The sequence below is a fragment of the Squalius cephalus genome (assembly GCF_949319135.1).
Source record: "Squalius cephalus genome assembly, chromosome: 4".
NCBI classification, from domain to species: Eukaryota; Metazoa; Chordata; class Actinopteri; order Cypriniformes; family Leuciscidae; genus Squalius; species Squalius cephalus.
Window position 1 is genome coordinate 3,144,957 of NC_137125.1, and position 18,559 is coordinate 3,163,515.

Here is an 18,559-nt window from a genome sequence, read left to right on the forward strand (position 1 = left end):
GAACCTCCTTATTGAAACAGGCCCCAGAAGGCCTACTCTCTCGTTCCTGCATTGAAAGACGCACGTGCAAACGAGGCTCTAACTTTAACACGGTTAAAAGAGCAACTTACAAAGAAAATAATCTAATCACACTGATACACATTATGATATAACCTCTTAACAGTGTTTTGACATATAAATAAAGTGATTTCATTACAGAAAATCAGTTAATACAAGACAAGTAGGAGAGATAAAAACTACCTCCGCTTCCCTGTCTGCATACACCATGCGTCTGAGCGCGAACGCTTAAAGCTACACTGTTTGATTTTTACCCCCATCTAGCGGTGAAATTGTATATAAGACTACCCAGTGAATATTAGTTTCTGTTCTTCTCAATTCCGAGGGCGTTTTAACTCCTACGGTGGCCGTATTATTCCAAGATTAACATGGCTTCCACTCCTTCCACTCATCACTTCGTCCATGACTGTTACGATAGCAGTAGCGGATGGAGGCCCAAAGTGACAGAAGCCGTTGGTCAGGTTCAAGGATACATTTTTTTTATTTGCCACACTTGAGTCACTCAATAATTGGGAAACAAAACACAAAAACAAAAAAAACTTAAATACGAACTGCACCAGACACATAATAAAAATAAATTATATTGACAAGACAAACTCTGACCTGTACGTGCAGCCGCACGACACAAACAGCACTTCCCATCCCCATACTTCTTCCTCTTTTTCTTCTTCTAGGATTTAATGGCGGTTGGCAAACCAACTTAAAAGGTGCATTCCCGCCACCTACTGAAATGGAGTGTGAAGTGCATATTTGGAAAGGAAGTTTAAACTAGATCTACTCTTTAAAAAAAAAAAAAAAAAAAAAAAAAAATTATATATATATATATATATCCATATAGAATTTACACATAATGGAGTTTTAAATCCTATTAAATAATCCTGTTTCCTTTAAAAATATAAATAACTCATGATAAACTCTTGATTGTTTAGCACCTTGTCCTAGGAGAACCTGAAGTGTCAACTCATTGATTTCTACACTTCTTAAAGCATGTCTTAACTGGGACCGCTCTCTTTCATAAGCTTCGCATTCTAAAAGGACATGCTCTATAGTTTCAACTAACCCACATTTGTCACAATTTCCATTCTCATGTTTACCAATTCTTTGTAAGCTTTGATTTAATAAACAATGTCCAATACGCATTCTTGTTATTAAAACATCCTCTTTCCTGTTTCCGAATCTTCTTCTCTCTGACCCAACTTTTCCTTGAATGCAGTAAAAATGTCTACCTTTTATTCCTTCATTCCATTCTTTCTGCCAAATTTCCTGTATTTGTTTAGCTATTATCACTTTAATTTCTGTTTTACTTAATGCCACTTCAATGTCAATTTGTGAATGATTTAATGCCTGTTTAGCCAGATTATCAGCCTCCTCATTTCCTTTCACACCCATATGCGATGGAACCCATACAAGATTTACCAGAAGTCCATACTGTCTTGTTCTGTAAAGACTCTGCATTACTTCATTTATCATGTCTTGCCTTGCTGATGATGTTCCACTTTCCAAGCTCCATCCCCATACTTATTCTTCTTCTTCTTTGGTGTTTATTGGCGGTTGGCAACCTAGCTTATTGGTGCATTACCGCCACCAACTGGAATGGAATATGGATCAAGTTATTTGCTTTTATACAAAACAAATAAACATAACAACCAAGTAAAACAAATAAACAAACTGGAAATAAAACATAACAAATAAACAAAAAACAAAACAAAACCGCTATATTCTATTATATAATTTACTTTCTTTCACAAATTTAATGATTTCATCATACAACTTACTATCTGTTTCCCTTAATAGACCTGAGAAAGTAAAGTCATGATGTTTTACTTTCTTCAATGCTTGAATAAGGTGACATCTCTCATTATTATATTTCCTACAATGGATTAATACATGCTCAACTGTTTCTTGTTGGCTACAGTGTATGCATTCCCCAGTTGGGTGTTTTCCAATTTTATATAGTGTACTGTTAAGTCCAGTATGACCTATTCTCATCCGAGTTATGATACTTCCTTCTCTTCGATTCCTACTCTCCCTCCTCCCAGCACCAACTTGTTTTTGTATGTTGTATAAATGTCTACCGGTTTCATTATCATCCCAATATATCTGCCATACTGATTGTACATATGTTTTTATGAGTACTTTTGCTTCTGCTTTGCTTAATGGGACCTGAAAATCTACTTGCTTTATTCTTAAAGTTTGTTTAGCCAGTATATCCACCTTCTCATTTCCTTCCACACCAACATGAGCAGGAACCCAAATGAAATGTGTAGAAATACCCATAACTTCCATATTATACATTTTACTGAATATTTCATTGATAATATCCATCCTAACTAATGACCTGCCAGACTGTATACTTTCTAGTGATGAGTAGCTATCTGATGCAATGACCGTGTTTTTAATTTTCTTCTCCTCTATCCACTGCAGGGCCAGTAATATTGCCAACAGTTCTGTTGCATATACTGACAAATGATTGGTTACTCTTTTCTTAATAAAACAATCTCTCACTGGAATATATACTGCTGCACCTGCAAATCCTGTTTCAGGATCTTTGGATCCATCTGTAAATAAAAACACTGATTCTGGATAATGTTCCTTAAAATAATTCTGGACTATAAACCATGTTGGGAGGTGTCCCAAATTATCTTTCAATTTCTGCTGTATATTAAGGTCAACATTTGGCAAAGGGAATAACCAAGGAGGAATGGAAGAAATTGACACTGTATTACTGTATTGTAATTGGTGTAATCCTATATTTCTTGCCTTTGCATTACCTATCCATCCAAAACTAGTATAATTTGTTTCATTATGTTCCATCCCCATACTAAATTTCTGGAGCCTTTTTATAGGCCTAACTCCTCCCATGGTCCGGGACATACCATTTGAAAAGGTAATTATATTTCACATAAATCACATATACATATAATAATAACAATAATACATACATCAACTCATATCTGCAGATATACACATAACACACACATTATGTACACACAAATAATAAAACAAATAACTCATAAAACATTTCTTTTGTACAGCTATGACGGATGGAACCCCCGGTGACGTCACACACACGGACGCGCTACCAAGATGGCGCGAACACCAAGTATAAATAAACCGGATTTTTAACTGAACAGGTTTGGCAAATGACTCGTCAAATGTGGTAAGTATATTTGTATGACTCTTAACACTGTACTTAATAAATCATATAAACCAAATAATAATAGTGAGGTGTTTTATTTCTGTACATCAGACAACAATCCTATTATGTTATATACACTGATGTTACAGCCACTGATTCCCCATATAACTCACGTAAACCAGGTAATACTAACATACAGGACATAATACACCACAACACACCTTTAAACATACAATAACATCAAATTTTACACAAGTCCGTGTATACATGATTGTCAGTGCCGGCAAACAGACTGTGTTAACATGACGCCCATGTATGTATGAAATGTGCGTGTGCGTGTTCAGTCCGTGCATAGTCACAGGCTTACCCTGTGACAATGACAATAATAAACAATACGTCTAAAATGAATAAAACTACAGGACAGATGTCAGGAGGTAAACGTCACCCTTGGAATCGGCTATCCCAGCATAATCAGATTAGGCTAACGTTACAATGTGTACAAAGTAAAAGCAATTAAAAATGACTAAAATTTGCAGTGTCCTTTTTTTTATATAGCTTAAAAAATTGCGCCTTTAAAACTATTCATCACCTGTAATCCGTCGCAGCACAGATTTATGTTACAAGGTAAACAATACTTTTTCACCATAGACGCGAGGATGAAGTTATACTAGAGGTCGTTCTGGCGTTATGCACAACCATGCTATGGTTAGACAAGCAACTATAAAACTTCGAATTTACACAAATGAATTACAACAGGCTGGATTACCTGTCGAGAAGAAAGCAGGCAACCTCGGCGTCCGTTTTAAAATCTTTTCTCCTCATGAGCTCTTTCCATCTGGGAAAAGTTACTCCAATATTGACTATGGTCTTGCTGATTTGTCTGTCGCGTTGACGTTTTAATTCTCTCTTTCAAATGTGAGTACGCACGCACCACAGTATCTTTCAAATCTGCCGGCACTCGCGAGCTCGCGAGCAGTGTTGGGGAAGTTACTTTTAAAAAGTAGTGTTTGCTCGTTACTCGTTACTTTTTAAAAAAGTAATCCGTTACTTTACTTAGTTACCCCATTTGGAAAGTAACTTTTTACGTTACTCGTTACTATTACGTTACTTTTATGTTGCTTGACTTTGGGCAGAACCCAATATCTGTTCCTAAATATGTAGACATAACGTTATACAATGGAGGACATAACAGGTAATTATTTTGTGCTCTTTATTATAAAAAATAGTATCAATTTCGAAAGAAAAAAAGTCCTTCTCATTGGCGCTGCTGTGTGCGGCAACTTTTATTCTCAGCCGGCTCTGCATCATGCGAGTGCGACACTCCGCGATGAGCAGCGCGCCCGCACCACTTCTCTCCGATCCGCTCCCCCTATCCACCGAACTTTAAATTTCGGCAACAGCCAATAAAGCGCTCCTGCTCTCTAACACCGGTGCGCATCGCGTCTTGATAGCATAGGACAAAATGATATAGAAGACATAAGCTTAGTTTTCAGACATACGACTCACTCTAAGGGAGTAGGAGAAAAAATATATATTTTGAGAGAAAAAAATATATTTTGTTTAAAAGTACACATATTCAAGCTTTCTATATATTTCTCAGGTCTGTGAGACAAGTATAGCTTATCTGAGTTTCGGTTCATTTACAGTATGGAGACGAGCTCCAGTTCACGCGCTGGTGCCGTCATGATTATTTTGCATGCCATATTTACTTATTTATTAAATTCAGGCAATTAATTGGTTGGTAAAACATTGATTAAAATTAAGATACAATTAATACACAATGAAATTCGTTTTAAAGAAAGTCTTTCTACATGTCTGCCCACTCCATTTATCTCCCGATATATTGCACAAAATTATGATCTTACTCATGCTTTTCACTTTTCATATAATCAACATAGATTAAATTATTTATTTATTTATTTTATTTAAACATAAATATGAAACTAAATAGTTTTCTTTAATTTACTTATTAAATAAAGGCAATTGATTGATAAAACATTGATTCAAATTAAGATACAATTAATACAAAACGAAATTCACTTTAAATACAGGTTTTCTACAAAAACAAACTTAATAAAGTGGTAAAAATCATGTCTCCACACAAAATTGTTATTTTATTTTTAATTTAAACATAAATATGAAACTAAATCGTTTTCTTCAGTTCTCAACAGTTCTCTTCTCTCAAGCGCGCAGCTGAGGCAGTGTCGCTGTCAAATATATCCATGGGAAAAGTAACGTTGCGCCGAATTGAAAAAGGAACTACGTTTCGTTACCAAATTTTTAGTAGTAACGCGTTACACTACTTTTTACCCGAAAAAGTAGTTACGTTACTGTAACGCGTTACACACAACACTGCTCGCGAGTAATCTCCCCCTCGCATTCGTCACGGTGTCACTGAGTGAAAAACGCAAAAGGCGAAGTTTGAATTTACAAGCATGTCCCTCTTTGGCTAATGTAGATTCAAGATGGAGGGGCAACATGGCGACCGGCATTCGAACCATAGACAGTAGATTCGAACCTCTCACCCGTATGTACTTTCAATGACAGATTATAAACTTAAGAGAATACTTTATTACTTGAAAGAAGTAAATATACATTAATGAGCACATATATTTTTGAAAGAACTAAGTGTTTTTTGCTAAGAATCAACTAAAAAAGTTACACAGTGTAGCTTTAAAGGAGAAGCGATATAGTTTCCTTTGGAGTCTCACTAATTAATGCCCCACATACAACAATAGGGCTTGGGCGTCGTGACGTCATACATGGCGTGGCGGCCATGTTGATGGCCTCGCGAATGTAAACATACAGCAAGTCAACGAGGAGAAGCAGAGTTGGGAGAAAGAAAAAAGAAGTTAAAATCCCGAAAAGGATGTGGAATTTACGGGGATACGTTAAATAGGGAAGCAAGGGACCAGTATGTGGACAAAATCGGCAAAAAAAAGTGTAGTAAGTAGCTGTCAACCCTCCCGTTTTTTCCAGGTTTCTCACGTATTTGAGCTATTTTCCCGCTGTCTTCCCGTTTTAGTATTTACCTATAAAATATCCCGAAAAATTACAATTTCAACATTCATCTTTCTGTTGCTATCCCTCTGCAAAACTGCAGCATTATCTAAGCGAGTTGTGAAGCTAGGTCTAACGTGACTTTGCTTACAGATTGGCGTGAAATCGTGCTCTCACAACAACCACGCTGTTATCTTAAAAAAGGCCAATATCACGCTAAGGTTGCCTTCAAGTAAGCAAAACGATGCTTTGAAAACATCTGTTTTTCTGGAAGGGCAAGGGGGTAGCAACAGGACAACAGTACAGAGACTGACAGGTCCGATGGAAGGGCTAACATTAATGTTATGAATATGATAGTAAGTTATTAAAATACGGGATATTTTACAGGAAAATTTGTCCACATAACTTACTGGTCCCTGGTTTCCCTATTTAACGTATCCCCGTAAATTCCACATCCTTGTCGGGATTTTAACATCTTTTTTCTTTCTCCCAACTCTGCTTCTCCTCGTTCGACTTGCACATGTTTACATTCGCGAGGCCATCAACATGGCCGCCACACCAAGTATGACGTCACGACGCCCAAGCCCTATTGATAGGAACTCTTGATCGGAACCATTGAAAATAGTACATTGAAAACAAGTTTTGCTGAAGTTAACAGTTTATACTACATTTACATATACTACATATACTTATTACACATAAAAAAAAAATTCAAATAAAACTCAAATGCCTAAATTGACCGGCTACATAAGCTCGCAACTATTACAAAAATTACACCTTTGTTATGAGTCAGCAGTGAGCGGGCGCTTAAGGCGGGCATACACTGTGCGATTTTCGTCCGATTTTGAGCCGAATTCTGACTCGTACTCTTTTTCGGGTCGGGCCGATTTTCTGCTTTGTCGTGCGTTGTTTGTAGTGCAGTGTACAGGGGGAAACAAGAGGCGATTTTTTTTTAAATAAAGCTGTTTTTAATTTTCATTGATGAATTATTGCAGTGTTCGGACATATTATAGACTATTAATTATTAATTATATGTATATAATTCATTGTAATCGATCTAAATGTTTTAGACAATTTTTAATGAGGAGAAGTAAAGCTTCTATGTAGGCTAATATTTTATTATCCTCACAGCGCGTTGGTTATGCGGTGATGCGCTATGAATTTGTTGCGTGGCTATTTAATTATAATAGCCTATCAGTTTAATAATAAAAGTAGCCTTCCCTAATAATAATAATAATAATACAATAATACTAGCCTACTAATAATTTAATATATAAATTGGAAATGCTAAATCTTCTTGATATTGATAGCTGATGCTTGTTTTGACAATATCTCTGGATAGGCTACATGATATCGTCCATAAGTGCAACCCGGCACGAGGATTTATCGCGCTGATTCGCGCATATTTCACACGTATAGTGTGAGCAGTCAAGTCGCAGCTCGACGTTCGGACCGTACAGTGTGAGCACATAAATCCTGAGCTTTGGCTTTACATCGCATGCGATCTTCTCGCTCAGTATGAGTAGGTACCTTGCTGAAATCGCACAGTGTATGCCCGCCTTAAGGGTAGAATAGTTGCACTGCACCCTCTGACTATTTCAGGACTGGCTGGATCGTGATTGTGAGCACACATTTACGACATGACGTTTCAAAGTGACACTGGGTCCTTAATGAACAAATATTTGAAATTATGAGATGCTCAGAATAATTAAAGATCTAAATTAATTAATAATTTATATTATGACTATTTTCTAATAAGAAACAAGATCTAAATTTGATTATCATTTGAAATTGGAGTCAGATTAAGCGTAGAGCTAAAGTAATATTGAAACTAAATTCTAATAAATTAAGTGAACTTCACTGGAGCGCTGAAAAGACATGTACACATTATCCCTTCGTCCACCGTTGGACTCCGTCTTTGGGCCAATGGGTGGTCTTTACAAAGCCATAGGATGATTTAAACTTGATCTAATAGATCTGCAACCCAGTGACAAGGGGAGGTACAAGTTAATTTTCTCCTGCAACAAACCCACAAACAAAGTGTTAAACTCCTCTCTAGAAGTGTCAGCTCACATGGGATCTGATCAGGGAAGGTATTTTATTGGACATGTAAGGAAAGTTGTGTGAAATGTAAACATCAGGCAGAAACTGTACACATGCAATGGTCTTCTCGCATTTATCTTATTGTGTGACTGTCTGGAGTCAGGTTTCTCAACTGACTATGAAACCTGTTAGATCTCTATATAAACAAACACTAAACAGTTTGGACAAGAAACCTGTTAGATGGCGATGTTGTAATACTTTTAAAAAAAATTGTTTGCTTAGTTGTGAAAATTAAAAGTCTCTCATTAAAATGTTTTTTAAATGTGTAAATAATCTTGCTCCAGGTAGTAAGGGGATCACTACAAGAGTTGCAACTAATCAGAATTGCACAGTACCGAAGAGAAAAAACTAATTTGCACAATCGACAGTTTGAGTTCAAGGTTCACTTCTTTGGAAGAGCTTATCAGTTGAACTGAAAATGCAAACATAGTTGAACATCTTTAAAAGAAATCTAAAAATTGGTTCAAACAAAAGCAGGTTTGTGAACACTGATGGTCGTACACTGTCTCAGCTTTCTGTTATTATTGTTATATTTTTTTCCAATGTTTGCTTAGTTTTTTTGTGTGATTATGGTTTAATTGTTGAATAAAAGCCTAACCAGCGACTGGGGCTGCAAAATAGCCTTTGGCTAGAAGCCTGTATGTGGAGCATCGGCTGCTTGAAACCTGTTTTATTGTTTTTTGTTTTGGCTGTTTTATTTATGCTGGCTGTTTCAAGTCACAGAAGTCAGATAAATTCCAACACATAGGGTCAAAATGTTATTGATGTTAAACAAATAAAAAACGAATATAATACAGATGAACAAATGATAAAGCTTGGGTGGCTGAATATTTGATCCCTTTCTTCAGAAACACTTTCTTACATTATTTTAAATGAGTCCAGCCCGCAAGATTACTGTTATAAACATGAACCTCGTCTGAAAGGCAAAGAGGGAGGTATCGCTGTAATTTTTTTAATATTTTCAGTATTACTGAGAAGTCTAGTTTCAAATAATTATTTTGGTGTGTTGAATGCTTGAAGTGGTCACTTATGCTCCCAAAAATCTGTGCAACCTCAAAATTGACAAAATATTACGAAGTCTGTTAACAGGACGTTAACACAGGCCGAAGGACACACTGAAGATGGACGCAAAGATGCGCACCAGACACAGCAAGATCACTGTTCATGATGCTCGAAATATAGGAAGAAAAATAAATATTGAATTGGGTGGGTTTATATGAATGTATCTCTGAAGGAAACTGACTGTCTTCTGAATAGTTTTGATGGCATTTTCTTTTCCTCTTACCTCGTATAAAGTTGTGCTTATAAGCGCAGCTGCTTTTTTACAGCGGTACCCAAAGGAATGCATATTTTCCATAAGCGCCACCTACTGTCCGAGAGTGAATTTGCATTTTCATTCAGTCCGTCTGTTTTTGTTTTATGCAGGTGTCTTATGTAATGATTTCACAAACCTAAAGTCAGACCATTCCATATTTGCTTTAAGTCTTGAAATTACACAATCTAGTTTAAATCAAAAACAACTGCTCATGCTACATGTGTGTAGCATCTTTGTTTGGATTGTGATTAAAATGCAGTGGTTGACTCATTTCAACTGGCTACAGTTTTTTTTTAAAGGCCAGTTTGGACTGTTATAGAGCAAATAAACAACAAATAAATTTGCTTAAAGAAGACGAAGAAATAAAAAATGGCAGCTGGTATTGGTATTGGCCAATTTGCTTGTAAAAACAACTCCGGAAAACGGATGAATTTCACATGAAAAATCTATAGGTAGATCTTGCCTTTCATCAAAGCTGAGGTCAGGGATCTTGGCCTTGAAAAGGTTGGTGACCACTGACTAGTGTGAATGATTAATCCCGCTTGGCATTTGTGCTGGCTACTGTATACAGGCCACCAGGGCACCATACAGACTTTATCAAAGAATTTGATCAAAGAGTTAGTACTGGCTGCAGATAAAATCCTAATTGTTGGTGATTTTAATATACATATAGATAATGAAAAAGATGCATTGGGATTGGCATTTAAAGACATTCTGAACTCTATTGGAGTTAGACAAGTCAAGTCAAGTTTATTTATATAGCGCTTTTCACAACATAGGTTGTATCAAAGCAGCTTCACAGTAATAAATTAAAACAATACATCAATGTTTGTTTCTAGTGGAACGTCCATGTTTGGTAATGCTGATCAATAGTATCGTTGATTGATTAGTTAAATTAAATATCCCCAAATATCCCCAACTGAGCAAGCCAAAGGCAACAGTGGCAAGGAACCGAAAAACTCCATCAGGACCTAATGGAGAAAAAAAAACCTTGGGAGAACCCGGGCTCAGTCGGGGGCCAGTTCTCCTCTGGCGTTTATGAACTAGAGGTCGGATTTAACTGTGAGATTAACAATATTATATGAATGCCTGGCTGAAGAGATGCGTCTTTAATCTAGTTTTAAACTGTATCTAGTTTTAAATGCTACTCTATAGGTACTCAAGATTAACATGAGATTGACTGAAACTGAGTGTTTCACCCCCCCTTTAAATGAAAATGATCTTGCTAAATAATATTGAAAAAAATAATAGAGAAAAAATATTGGTCCATCACTGCATCACGACTGCTGGTAAAGCGCATCTGAACCCCATGTGAGACGAGATGATGCCTTATAGCAGGGGTTCCCAAACTTTTTCAGTCTAGGACCCACCTAGACAAGTATAATCAATCTCAAGACCCACCATAAAATGTTTAAATGGAAATAAGGGGAAAAACGCATCTTCATTTAGTAGTAGAGAACAGTTTTTATTTTCCTATTAATTTAATTTATTTTCATATGAATGAAATATATAATTGATTGCAATACCAAAAGGCTTGAAAGAAATACAGAAAGTTATAACCACTCAGATGTCAAAACAGCAGCCTCATGGTTATGTTAAGGTTATGAGAGGAATAGCTGAGTACTACAAAAAAACATGTACAAATCTCAAGAACTGAAATATTGTGTTTAATAACTACTTCAAGCTTAAGAGTAAGCAAGTTAAATGTATTAGTGTGAAGGGTGTGCCTGCTTCTTTGAACACAACACATCGAATCTAGGAATTATTTTCGACAGACTGACACGCATGTCTTGTGATGGTTGTAGCTGTGATCTGTATTTTGTTTTCATTGCAGTCAGAGCAGAAAATCCACTCTCACATAGGTAGGTGGTAGAAAAGGGTACCAAAACTTTGAGTGCAGCAGCTCCTAATGTGGGGTATTCCTTGGAAACAAACACCCAGAACTGTCCGAGACTCTTTGACTCTCTGAAAAGCAGTTGAAGGCTCCTGTCTGAAGCCACATCTATCAGCTCCTCCTCTGCTCTTCCTGTTAGGACACAGTGCTCTCTTGCCTCACTACAAAAAGGATCCCGTATCCAGTCCCATTCTGTCATATCTACAGATGATTGATTTGATAGAAAAAGATAAAATTGCTATTCCAATGAAGTCAACTGATAAGAGTGTTTAACATGTATAAAATAATAATAATAATAATAATAATAATAGAACCAAAAATATGTATCTTACCTCTAATATCAGGAAAATACTCGTGGAATTTCTGAATGAGTGCGCCGAGGTGAGAATGCACAGTGTCTCGGATGCGTTCGCCGTCATTGGCGCACACCTCGCAAAGTGATGGAAACATGTCCCACACTCCTTTTTCCACTCGGGATCTCCACAATTTCAGCTTGCTAGTGAAAGCTGTGATCTTGTCCATATAGGTCAGGATGGATGATGATGGACCTTGCATGCTTTCATTCAGTACATTTATATGAGTGAATATGTCCGACAGATAGGCAAGCTTCGCGCACCATTCTTCATCTGACAGATGTACAGCAAGAGGAGAATTAACATTTGCTAAAAACTGTGAGACCTCTTCTCGCAGCTCAAGCAGACGAGTTAACACCTTACCCCGTGATAGCCATCTGACCTCGGCGTGAAGTAGGAGGTGCTGATGTTCTGAGCCCATTTCAGTGCATAGCGATGTAAAAAGTCGTGAGGAGAGTGCCCCGGCCTTGATAGCATTTACTATTTTGATGGCAGTCTGCAACACATCGTTTAACTCCGGGTGCAGTTTCTTACTGGCAAGGGCTTCTCGATGTAAAAAACAGTGGGTAAAAGTAGCTAATGGGGCCAGCTCCCTTACTCGAGCAACAAGACCACTTTTCTTTCCTGTCATTGCAGCCGCACCGTCCGTGCAGAGGCCCACACAGTTTTCCCACTGGAAGCCCTCGGACGTTATGAATCTATTTAAGCAGTCAAAAATATCTGCCCCTGTCGTTCGTTCTTTCAGTTCTTCACAAAATAAGAAGTCCTCAACGATGTCAGTGGAGTCAACGTACCTGACATAAGCCAGTAACTGTGCACATTTTGCAACATCTGTGCTTTTGTCCAGTTGTAGAGCAAATGCAACACTACTCCGGATTTTGTCACTTGTCTGTTCGCGCAAATCAGAGGACATTTCCTCAATACGTCGTTGTACTGTGTTATCAGAAAGTGGAACTTTAGCGATCTTTCCTGCAGCTTCTTTACCCAGCATTTCCTCAACGATGTCTATGCAGGCTAGCAGCAGAAGCTCCTCTCCTATGGTGTGTGGCCTTTTGGATTTTGCGATTCTGTATGCAGCTAAAAATGAGGCTCGCATTGCTTTTTCAGGGATGCTGGCTGTACCTTTAATCAGTTTTTGCTGACGAAGATACTCTTCTTTTTTTAGAAGAAAATACGATCGCCCCTTGTTGGCGTATGCAGAGTGTTTTGTTGTGAGGTGCCGTTTAAGTTTTGAGGGTTTCATGCTAGCACTGGCCAACCTTTCTAAGCATAAAAGACATTGAGGGACTTCCTCGCCGTCTGGACCTCCGCAGGCAATAAAACCAAGATCAAGGTAGGACTGGTCATACTTTCTTCGTGGCTCCTTTTTAGATTGTTTTGTTTCCGACGACTTTTCACAGGTCTGTGATGCCTTTAGTTTTAAAAACTTTTCCATTTTTTTACGCTACGCGGAGTGCGTGGTCATTGAATGCTGTTTATTGTACTGATGTAGGCCTAGAGACACGTGACAGTTCAACTCAAATGAATCAGACGATTTTATTCAGCGAGTCATTCGTTGATTCAGATTTCTGATTCTTATGTAGGCTATGTATGTGTGTGTGTGTGTGTGTGTGTGTGTGTGTGTGTGTGTGTGTGTGTGTGTTTTAATTCCTTAAAAGAATCGTCACTTAAGAGCAGCTGCGGCGCTACCATTGGGCCGGGTGGGCATTTTAGGTCCGGGCCCACCCAATTTCTACTATGGTTTTGTACGTTTCTTCATTCGGATCTATTTGCGATCCATTCCATTCTAAACAAACAACGTAGTTCACATGCCTCGTCCTTACATTATTCATTAAGATAATAATTAATAAATGCACGCATAATTATCAGTGAACTTGATAAATGTTGCAGATATATTTTACTATGCATGCACAAACAAATTCCTTTCAACTTGTGTGCAAAATTCAGAATAAAATGAATGTGCAGCAATTTGTACAGATAGAGTGTCTGTACGTGTTGTAGTCATTAAATAAGCTCACTTAGTTTCATATTTGTTAAAATATTATAATGTAATTTTTTCATCCATGTTGATTATGAAAAGTGAACCGCACGAGTAAGATAGGATGCGCAATATATCGAGAGACATAGAGTGGGTCAGACATGATTTTGACCACTTAATTAAGTTTTATTTAGTAAAAAAAAACTTTTTTTAAGTGAATTTCGTTTTGTATAAATTGTATCTTCATTTTAATATATTTTTTAATCAACGATTGCCTGTATTTAATAAAGAAGCAAATATAGCAGACGACAATCATGGAGACCACTTGCATTGCTGCTCGTGAACTGGAGCGCATATCATCCTAACTTAACGAAAACTCAGCGTATGCCTCACTCACAGACATACGAAAACGAAAAGAAAAAGGCTTCTCTCTGATAATGTAATCCATGATGTGCATTTCTCTCTATAGGCGCGTTCACTACGGAGATGGCGATCGTCAACGGTCAACTTAATCTTTACAGCTGTAGCTGTTGTTGCTGTTAATAAACTAAAAATTTGGCCTATAATTTTATTAAACAATAAATTAAATGGAATTGTAATTGTATTAACAAAAGCAACAAAAAAAATCCTGTTTAAGTTTTTTTTTTTTTAAACCTATGCTATGCATTAAATTCGGGTAGGCTACTGAGTCGCTGTCCTCAGTGCCCAGAAAAGCGCTGAAACGGAGATGAAGGGGAACCCGTTTTTATTTTTTTTATTTTTTTTTTTGGCTTATTTTAACTGGCCCATCCAGCTTTCTGGAGGCCCACCTACAATCAAAATCCTGGCGCCGCTAGTGCTTAAGAGTCGTTTTTGGTCATTAATCGGACTGGTTTTGTTTCACTCATCGTAACGTAAATTTAGCTGCAGCTAAGTGACTTTGTGCGACCCACCTTTTCTCACTGTGCGACCCACTAGTGGGTCGCGACCCACAGTTTGAAAACCACTGCCTTATAGCAAAATGATTTTGAGCCATAGTTTAAGAACAGAAAATGTGCTGTTAGACATTTTCTCACTCAATCATGTGGATTTTATTGTTCTTCTCAACATGAACATGTGAAACAATATATTATAGCTATATTCTGACTCAAGTGTATATGTACGCTCTATACGATAACTGGCGCAGTCTGCTTTAATAGCATTTTTTTTTCATTTGCGCTGCTTGAGCTTAAAGGTATAGCGGAGGATTTTCTTTTTCCGGGTGGGTAGTGTAAACTATTGGTCCACCTAAGTGTCAATCATTCTGGTGATATGTTTACGTAAGGCCGTCGTACGTGCTCGTCCCTTAGTTTTCGCTTTCTGCGCATGCGCACTTTCAGGTGTTTATGTGTGGTGGTGAGCTAGAGCTACGGTTTAAGCCATTCATTGAAGCTCGCCGTTTCACCGGGTCCTTTGAAAATGTCTGAGGGTCGCAAGAGAAAGAGTTTGTACGAACTGTATGAGAAGAAGAGAAAGGCCTCAGAAGAGAGAAACAAGATCAGAGTGTTTTTGGGCAGGGCCGGCCCTAGGCATAGGCGGAATAGGCAAATGCTAGGGGCGCCACTCATCCATAGGGGCGCCAAAATGCGTGAACGAGTGATTTTTTTTTTTTTTTTTTTTTTACTAATACTATTTTAAAACCATTAATTCGAAATACTACCAAATAAAGCAAAAAAACTCAAAAACTTAACTAAGTCCTCCGACTCCGCTCTGGCGCATCAATCTCCCCCCACCCCGCGAGCGCTTGAAGTGCGTCAGAAACAGAGCGCGCACGATCAGTTGTTGGTAATTTGTTGTGTAGCGTCGCCTCTCGCCGCATCCAATGTAGACAGCATTGCTTTTGTTTAAGGGGGCTTAACACACTCGAGCACCCCTGTAAAAACGGGCCTGCCAGCTCTAGACACGGTGAAAGTTTCCTGATTGTGACGGATGGCCGAATTTACATGACACATTATAAATGAGCATTATAGTCTGCAATAGATACAGTGTCAAAAAGAAGAGAAGAGGATAAAAGGGGATAAAGACAGAGGTAAAGTGATGGAATGAATGAACAGTTTATCTAATTGCATAGTATTAAGATACTATAATTTAATGGCAGTTATTTTTACCTTAAACTTTATGCTAGCAGTTGTTCTGGGTTCTCCAGAGGCCGCAGACAGTGTGATTTTGTAACAATCAAATCATGTTTTTTAGACGCATTTAGGCCTACTATCACTTTTTTAATTAATGTTTTAATCTTGTGCAGTTTTGGGGGGATATATGGCTTTTTTGTTGTTGTTGTTTTTTTTTTTTTGCCAAAATTAGTAATGATATTTATTTTCAGGTTTATTAAAATAGCAATGTTTTATGCAAAATTCACATTAAAGAAGACATTTCTCAGTTTCATTCATGGTGAAAACATGAAACGTGCCATAGTTTAGTGGAAGATTGCTACAATCAACTGGAAAACAAACACTTTTGCTGGTGCTCCATGAATAGTTTGTACATGAATGTCATTTGGACGATGACATCACTGTTTTATCCAGAGTGATATAAATGAACTAAATTAATAACTTATTTACAACAAAATTAAACCATCACTGAACTTACTTAAGCTGGACTATGACACTATTTTCTTCTAGATCTGCTGTGCAGGAGAAGCTAACTTTTTTGCGTTATTTTCCTGTTATCACTGTAAAGCTGCCTTGAAATAATCTGTATTATAAAAAGCGCTATAAAGGAGACTTGACTTACTTGCTAGATGTAATGCTCTTGCTATTAGTGTTTAGGGTGTAATGTGTGTGTGTGTGTGTGTGTGTGTGTGTGTGTGTGTGTGTGTGTGTATATATATATATATATATATATATATATATATATATATATATATATATATATATATATATATATAGGCTAAATAATCATGAACACAATGACGGGGTGAAGTGGGCTGTGATGCATGGGGCACCAGGTAAAATCTTGCCTAGGGCAGCAAATTGGTCAGGGCCGGTCCTGTTTTTGGGAGATTGTTTCACACGATGGCGTGCGCTGAAAACACAGGCTGGGCTTCCCATTGATGCCTCAGTCGCGAAGTTTCTACTCGATAGGTAAAGTTTGGCATGCTATTTGGAGAAAAAGTGCAAATCTTCTTTTGGAAAGTAATCTTGTATGAGTGATGCCGACAGCAACTTGTAAACAGAGCGTGCACGAGGAGAACCTCGCACACGTTTAATAGGCGTTCCCTCTCGGGAGCAGGTAGTGTGTTGCGCATGTGCATTTTTTCAAAAAGTGGAAAGGGCGGTTCTTATCTAAAGTTCGGAAAGATCCTCCGCTATACCTTTAAATGCTTTTGTTCTTTATATTTTTTGTTTACACATATTGTTTCATGTTTTTCACTAAAAGAAAACCTTAAAATATAACCTAAGCTCGTTGTGTATATTGCCTAATCGTAAGCTTGTTCAGAAATGGTGAAAAAAAAAAAAAAAAAAAAGTATTTCTCGTTAAACATCATTTAAATAAACGAATATTACGATTTTTACGAGGTTAAATATTCAAATACAATATTTTAGAAAAAATATCCATCCCTACTTTAGACACAGTTGTTCCTTTGAGCTTAAAGAAGATTAAAGAAGATAGTCCAACACTGTGGTACAACCAAGCGGCAACATTCTGATCTGAAAAATGAAGCCTACCCGGAAGTGTGAAAACTGCAATATATCGAAAATCCGCTAGGGCGAGGTCCCAAAAGGGAGCAAATGTCCATAGCCCCCATGTTAAAATGTCCGTTTTCACAGCATAAATTCATGTTTTTACAGGTTGGTCCCATGGACTTTTATTGTATTTTTCGATAGCTTCCGAGTGCCTGACAACTGTGAGGGGGGTGAATTTTTTTCTAACTCGTTAGTTTAGATCGTATTTAGATATAAAATGTATGTCAATAAGGGCGTGGTTAACTTTGATTGACAGCTTGATTGACAGCTGACAAGGCAGCGCCACGAAGAATGACAACATAAGAAGCGCCATTTTTTAATACAGTTGACATATAATACTACCGTTTCTGTATCATGAAATGTAGTTTTAAGAGTTTTTCAGGCGAGAATATAGTTGTTTAAAGCTCAAATCTGTGGTTTATTTAAAGATTTATGAAAACTTTATCCAGTTGATCCAGCGTTGATGACCGGGCGCTCGGCGTTCATGTAACCCGCCTGGAGCACCCTTTCCTCGGCTTGACGTTCTGATGTTTGCCCCCAATGCCGCGGACTCTGGCGTCTCTGTAGTGGTTAAACATGAGATATAATTAGTCTTGTGTATATCTAATGGGCGATTTTTGGTCTCGTGAATCTATAATTTGTTCCCTGGGCAATCGTTCTGGCTGAGGGGAAGTTTCATAACTTTATAAGCTATTTAACTTTACCGATGTATGGTTAGACTAGAGCGCTGACTTTGTATGTTTGACTGAATTGTTTGCTTTATTTGTTTAGCTTCTTGTAACTTTACCTTTTACTTATACTTTTATAATGGCTAATATTGATAAAACTGAAATTTAACAAAAAGAGACGGGGTTGAGTTTTGTCATTTTAAATTTTAATACAACGAAGATGATCTGTAATGTTGTTTACTGCAAAATCTGTTGTTTAGAACAAATGCACATATTGCCTGGACCATAAAATGTTTAATATTTTTATATTATATTTAAAATGAAAAGAGGCAGGTTTGTGTTTTATAT

At 37.4% G+C, this 18,559-nt stretch overlaps 1 protein-coding gene across 1 annotated transcript; it reads right to left on the reverse strand.

Moving 5' to 3' along the window:
• Positions 1-3,000: 3,000 nt before the first annotated feature.
• On the reverse strand, positions 3,001-12,957 carry LOC307157044 (zinc finger MYM-type protein 6-like; the record flags this gene model as incomplete). Its single annotated transcript, XM_079868789.1, has 4 exons — positions 3,001-3,011; positions 11,473-11,640; positions 11,841-12,134; positions 12,225-12,957. The coding sequence occupies 4 exons, from the start codon at positions 12,955-12,957 to the stop codon at positions 3,001-3,003; spliced, it is 1,206 nt and encodes a 401-aa protein (XP_079724915.1).
• Positions 12,958-18,559: the final 5,602 nt, after the last annotated feature.